At 34.1% G+C, this 6,667-nt stretch overlaps 1 protein-coding gene across 9 annotated transcripts in view; it reads right to left on the reverse strand.

The window, feature by feature from the left end:
• Nucleotides 1–6,463, reverse strand: part of LOC149305470 (protein phosphatase EYA1-like) — a 42,883-nt gene extending 36,420 nt beyond the window's left edge. For 3 of the 9 annotated variants that reach the window (XM_089477620.1, XM_089477619.1, XM_089477618.1), the window contains exon 1: nucleotides 4,233–4,356. In XM_089477620.1, coding sequence (XP_089333746.1) covers nucleotides 4,233–4,356 — 124 coding nt within the window. Of the gene's footprint in view, nucleotides 1–2,021; nucleotides 2,088–4,232; nucleotides 4,368–6,419 lie in introns of those variants that run through there. The other 6 variants (XM_089477616.1, XM_089477617.1, XM_089477624.1 and 3 more) reach the window with 5 other exon arrangements.
• Between the last annotated feature and the right edge of the window lie 204 nt (nucleotides 6,464–6,667).

Consider the following 6,667-nt stretch of genomic DNA (forward strand, 5'->3'; position numbering starts at 1 on the left):
TTAAGCCAACTAGTCAGGGTGGTAAATAAATGAAACGGCCCCACGTGAGGGAATTTAAACATGCATGGGATAGGCATAAAACTACCCTGAATCGAAAACAAGACCAAGGACTGATTAATCTCTGAATCTTTAACAGAAAAAAACAGGAAGACTATATGGGAAGCATGGTTCTTATCTGCCATTTCTATGTCAGACAGACTAATAGCAGTAGAAATAGTAATATATATATATATATATAAAAAATTAGAATTCACAAATGGAAGGAGAGAAGTCCATTCCACAAAATAATAAAAAAAGATTAATAAAAGATTAATTTTGATAATGACAGTAGGACCAGATACAGATAAGCTATATTCTGCTAGGACAGAAACACATCTACCGAAGGCACGTTCACTCAATGATATTATTGTTGGCTCATGATAAACCCACTAACGCTTCTTTGGCTATGTAGGACCTAGATGTATCAGAGTATGACACAGAAAAGAAGTTCAATGACACATATTAAAAGGAAAAATCCTTTTAGATTGAATTCAGAAACCCCTAAAAAACAATAGGCTGAAATGATTACCTATATGCATAAGCATAGTACCCATCAGTGGTGTGCAATATGGACACATGGTCATTTCCTGTGACTAATTAGTTTTGAATCTAACATTGTTTCTGTTTAATGCACTACTATGTTTAGCAATGCAATGAATGCGGGGAATTCTTCATAATTAATGGACCTGCCCGTTTAGACATGTGTAGTCACCTAGGGGACATGATGTTTACATTGTAACAATGATTTAAAAACAAAATTGTGTTTACTGTATGTGAAGAAATGGTAGCTAGAAAGACAATGTGGTTGATTTTTCCATCACTGAAATAGTCTTAAGAATTTGTAGACTATCTTACAGATGAGCATTATATGACATATGCTAATAGAAGCCATGATGATGGGTGACATAAAAGCACTGCTTTAAAAAATAACAGTATATTAAAATAGAATTTTGATAGTGGCATGTCAAGGATCACAAATTACCAGGGCAACATAAACAGAAGCAAAAATAACATGCCATTTTCAACACAGCAGCTTCATTATGGTAGACAGTAAGTCTAAAAGCTTTATTTTTGCAACAAGAAAATAAGTAGAATAAGTTTTCACTGCTTGTTCGGTATGAAAGTGAAGTCCTGGAATAGCCAAGGTGGAGGGAAGGCATGAACTGGCACTAGATAGAACAGGAGTGCATTCAGGAGGTGCCCCTGGAAGGATCAAGGGGTGGCCTAAGTGAGACTTAATTGGAGGTTGATCCTTTTTGGACCACACTCCCAGAAAAGATCCCTGACCACCTGCCCCATTCATTGAGGTATCTTGCATACTGATGTAAAAAGGGATGGATGACTAAACCCTAGTAGGCTTAGATGTGTTGGGGTTGGTTTGTCAGGAGTGCAGACAACTCCTAATTTGGTGGACGCATTTATTGTCAGATTCCACAAAAGGGTAGTTTTGACCCACCATGAAGTGAAATTTAAAGCCACTTTCTCTTGGGAGTCATGGACAGTCGTAGGTATTTACACCTGTATTAGCTGCTTCAGTGAAAGATTCGAAAAATGTCTACAAGTAGAACAATCAAAAATGTATTAACAGCATGTTTCAAATAAAGTAAGGCATAACACAAAAACATTTTTCCAATTAACTCATCTTTAACACCCTTTCTCAAATGTGGGCAACCTGGAAGTCCCCAGCAACTGTCAGACTACAAGTCCCATGATCCACCACAAGTCACTGCTGGATGGTAGCAGAATGCGTCTCTCTGAAATGGACTATAAAGACTATAGACGTATGTGTTAAGAACCAGTGCCCCTACACACAATCTAAAAATGCCCCAAAAGTCTTAAGTGCCTCCAAGTACAACAAGAACTTTCTGAAATACGACATATAATCATGTAAACACACAATTTGTGCCAAGGCCTATCTGATATACAGAAATATAACACAATTCATGTATTTTTCAATGTTGGGTCATAAAAAACTAACAAACCTGCAGAGGTCTGCGTATTGGCACTTAGCAGCCAGTCTGCAGTGTTCAGAAGAGTCATGTTGTCCCCTAAAGGGAAAACGCAAACAAAAGAACCCATCGGCATCATTTCAAACATATCTTAAAGAAAACTTTTTTTTAATCTCAGTGATACATGGTCATATCTTAATAAACTTTTACTCCTCTTCTGGTTTCTCTGGAAGGGAAGCTACCAGTGATTAGTTCAAAGAAATGCATTGAAAAAGTGAGTGTCTCAGGATAAACACTGGATTCTCACTATGTGAGTTGAAGGTTTTCCCTGTAGCTATTATTGAGATGACAAGTAACTTTTCCCTGGCCAATAAGTCTTTCTGCTGGCTGAGAAAATATAATTATATTTTTTCATGCCTTATATTAGTGTATACCTATGACATTTTTATATATAAGCTCCTTCTAATAATCACAGCAAAAATGTACTTTGCAACGATGCAAAAAAACTATAAATAATTTCTATGTATTTATATCTGTTCTAATGGAATAAATGCAACCTGAGAAATGTTCTTCGCATTTTCAATATCTAGTTACCATAATCCATATTGACCAACATTGGGGTTTCTAATCAAATGTCACCTGTTTTAAAATAATTGACTATTGAACTTCATTGATGTTCTTAGTTGTCGTCAAAATTTGATGTGACGCGTTACAAACCTGATTTTCTAATATTTACCATATGTCATTTAAGGTTAAGTTAAGAGAAACAGTAGGTGAAGACAACCAAAGTAAAATCAGCGTATACGACTATACATAACAATGGGTAGTTACTTTAAATTTGCTTAGATTTGCTGAGATTTAAAAGATAGTGTAATTAAAGGTATTAAAATACAAACAGTAAGTTTGGAAATACCTTTGCAACTTTTTTTCTAGAATGCTTTGTTTTAAAGCATTAGAGAGATCAGGAAGTTATGTGTGCAATGAACAGTAATACATATATATATATATATATATATAAATTATTGTATGCTCTGCCAAAGCTTTATGAAACTTACATATACCTGTTTATCTATTGTAATGCATATATCCTATATATATATCCTATAGAAACTAACATTTGTCAATTTTAAATGAAGCATGCCAAACAACGCAAGATAATAATTTTGTCGATTACGTTTCTTGAAATATATTTTTTTATTAAAAGAATGAGAATAATAGATTCAAAGCAAAGCATGTGGTTGTTATATTGTAAATTTCAGCCACAGGTTATGAAATAGCAGTTTACTGTAGAAATGCCACGTTCTCTTTTCGTTTCCAAACTTCCATATTATTCTTTTAATAAAAGATTTAAAAATACATTACAAATGTTACCTGAAGATAAACAAATGCATTACATACAATGTAAAAATACAAAATGTGTCCATGATCATATTCATCTGGGACAAAATCTGTTCATAGCCATGACGTAGGATTAAAATACTCATGAGTATCTCATGAGTTGGGGACACTTCCAGGGCACCATAAAAAAGCAAACACCTAAACATATTAAATGTATTAATGGACCCCTGTAGTGATGAGGTTAAAGACTCTCATGGTAATCCTGACCTTTTTAAATCAGTGCTTAATGATGCACAACTATTCAATGAAGCTTTGGTCACTGAAATCTAACATTAAAATAAAAAAATAAACAACCTTCCTTGTGACAGTCTATTATCCTTGTAAAACCCTGAATTGATTAAAAACACTGCCTATTAATTATTTCATGTTACTGGTATTTATGACTAGCTTGTTAAAGCCTATCCCCAACAGGATGATAACAGACAACAAACTCAATTAATAAATATAACATTTTCAAACGGGAAGCCGTTAATTGCCTTAGAATTGAGTGACTTGAATACCAACCTGATATTAACAAGATTCTAAGCCATTACTTTGTAATTATAATTACAATATAGTTTGATTGTAAGCTCTATGGGATCAAGCTGATTTAGCTGAACAGACTGAATGTATTCTTATTAAACACTTGCACGTGATGGACTATGCTAATAAAGCACAAACACATAAAAATAATATTCTTTAGAAAAGCATTCCTAAATCCTAACTCATATATATATATATTACAATTTTGCACAGATCACGCTTATCCATGAATTATTTCTGAAAATTACAAAAATAGTCCTAGTAGCTATATTCATTGAAAATACATTTTAATTTGGAGAAAAGAACAGGTTTACTGTAACTTACCCTCTGTGCCATTTGGTGTCATGGAATTGTTGTTGATGTGAGAATTATCAAGGCTCGGACCACCTGGAGAATCACTGTTACCACTAAGACGACTCTGTGGACTTGCTAGATCCTGCATTTCCATAGACCTGCAACGTGGAACCAAATTTCACTTTGGAGCGGAGTACCACAGTTGAAATATTAAGATCCTTGTGTGTTCAACCGCAGAACACAAGATAGTCTACATGGTATGGAAGTAATCACATTTCCTTCAAGTGTATCCTATTCTTTCCAGAGCATGTTGGTGAATCCTTCTAAGAATATAATCAAGGCAACCCTAATTGAGCATAAAAGGCTGTACTGTTTAAACGATCTACTGCTGGTACAACTAGGCCTAGCTACACGTGTAGTAAACATCTGCTTTGCGTACATTCATTATTCAATACCACGCAGAGATTTGTCTAATACCTTGCAACATTTCTTTAATCACACTGTAGGTTCCCAAACGGTAACATTATTTAATGTAATCTAATCAGCACGATAGGGCCAATCATATTAAATGATTCTTCAGAAACGCCAACCAGTTTTAAGTGCATGTTAGAAATACGCCAGGAGGAAAATAAGCCTTTGATGTCACAGAGACTATTTATGTGTGACTAATGTGAAACCATATTGAATTTGTACAAACAGATTATGGTTCAATCATTATTCCTGCTTTCTTTCTAATCTGGATAGTAATTGACATTATCAACATATTAAGAGTAAACAATTTACTATTATTAGCACTCAGCACCCAGAGCCTCCCATGATTTATCTTTCAATTGTATTTTAAAGGGTCGACAAACACTTGAAGCTATTGATGTTAGGTTGTAGTCCTATGACTGGGAATGAGGTATTCATGATGCACATGTTTACTCTGGCAAACCAGTTAATTGTTCCCCAGTTTCCGTTGAAGCAAATGCAGCATTAAACATTATTATGTCTGCTGGTTGTTTGCTCTGAGGATTACATAAAGCGTGGCCAATTCTAAATGGATAAAGCCAACATACAGGGGATCCATACTGGCTTTAGTTTGCTTTAGCACTGTTGGGTAGCTCAGCTGTCACTTAGGTAAAGACCGCAGATAACAATGCGTTTCAAGAGAAAGCACGTTATATTATCATCTCGGACTTCGAGAAATAAATTATTCCAAACGGTCCACGAAAAACGATTATTAACTGTAAATAATTATTCTAGAATATGTATTTTTTCTAAAACGTGTTAAAACATGATGTTAAATGCATAATTTCTGTTCATAGCACACCAAAAAATAGTCGTTTTAGATATTTTAGTACTTTTAAACTAAATGCTAATAATTTATTAATATTTTACAACTTTAATGCTAGTGAATTCAAATGTATCTACCCTCATTGTTTCTAGATTAGAGATTTACATTAAAAATAACATTACAATGACAGCAGACATTAAGATAAATATGCAAATATAACAATTTATAATATATTGGCTAATAAATACTATTATTTTTAATTTACAAAAGTGTGTGTTAATCTTATGGGAGGAAGCACTTTTTTGTAAAGGTTAATGATGTTTTCTGTCTATTTATAGCAATTAGAATATGTCATGCTAATTATAACTTTGAGTTTAAAATAATTTTCACCAAACCATCGCTACGACATAGTTCACATTGTATGTGCAAATGATCAATTCATGTAAAAGGAAAAACTGTTCCTTTTTATACACGTAATGCACGGGGACAGTTTTACAACATTTTAACTTACAAATATGTGGCATTCCCACTACTCACATTACACAATAAGACTAAGGCATTTAAAAAACAGTGCACAGTTGCGGAGTTACGGTTCAAGGGGAGTTACACATGTATATATTATATTGATGGCATATTTAAACCTAAAACTGATTTAAGTACAGAAATAATCAGGATCTCATGGAACCACCTTCAAGAAATACATTTAGAATAATAAAATAAAAGAGATCACTGAACAAAACAGAAAAACAAAGAAAAAATTGGTAAGACTATTATATATATATATAAAAACTTTTTTAGAGTTTAGAAACATAAAACCCCACACAATTATATCTGATGTAAAAGCCCGTAGAACTGATACTTAAATATCAGGCTTTTGTCCTGTTACACCTAGAACATTATCAATGATCATTTGTTATGGAAGACAAGGTGGTTTTCCTTACCTGTGATTTGGGGAAACAGCAACATCTGAACAGGTCTGAGGTTGTTGCACCTATGAGTTACAAAATGAAGGCTTTGTTAGTGGCAAACCCACTCTTAGTCGGAATTTGTGGCAGGATGGCAATATCGTTAGCTTAATGTTAGTGTGACCAAATGCAGAAGAGGACACTGTTGCAGGAAAGTCATATTGTTAGGACTCTCAACTGTGGATTCTCCCTGCTGTTCTCCTCCTCTTTCTCCCCGTCAGGGG

Source organism: Sceloporus occidentalis, unplaced genomic scaffold (genome assembly GCF_023333645.1).
Source record: "Sceloporus occidentalis isolate IW3139 unplaced genomic scaffold, rSceOcc1.0.p SCAF_11, whole genome shotgun sequence".
In the NCBI taxonomy this organism is placed as follows: Eukaryota; Metazoa; Chordata; class Lepidosauria; order Squamata; family Phrynosomatidae; genus Sceloporus; species Sceloporus occidentalis.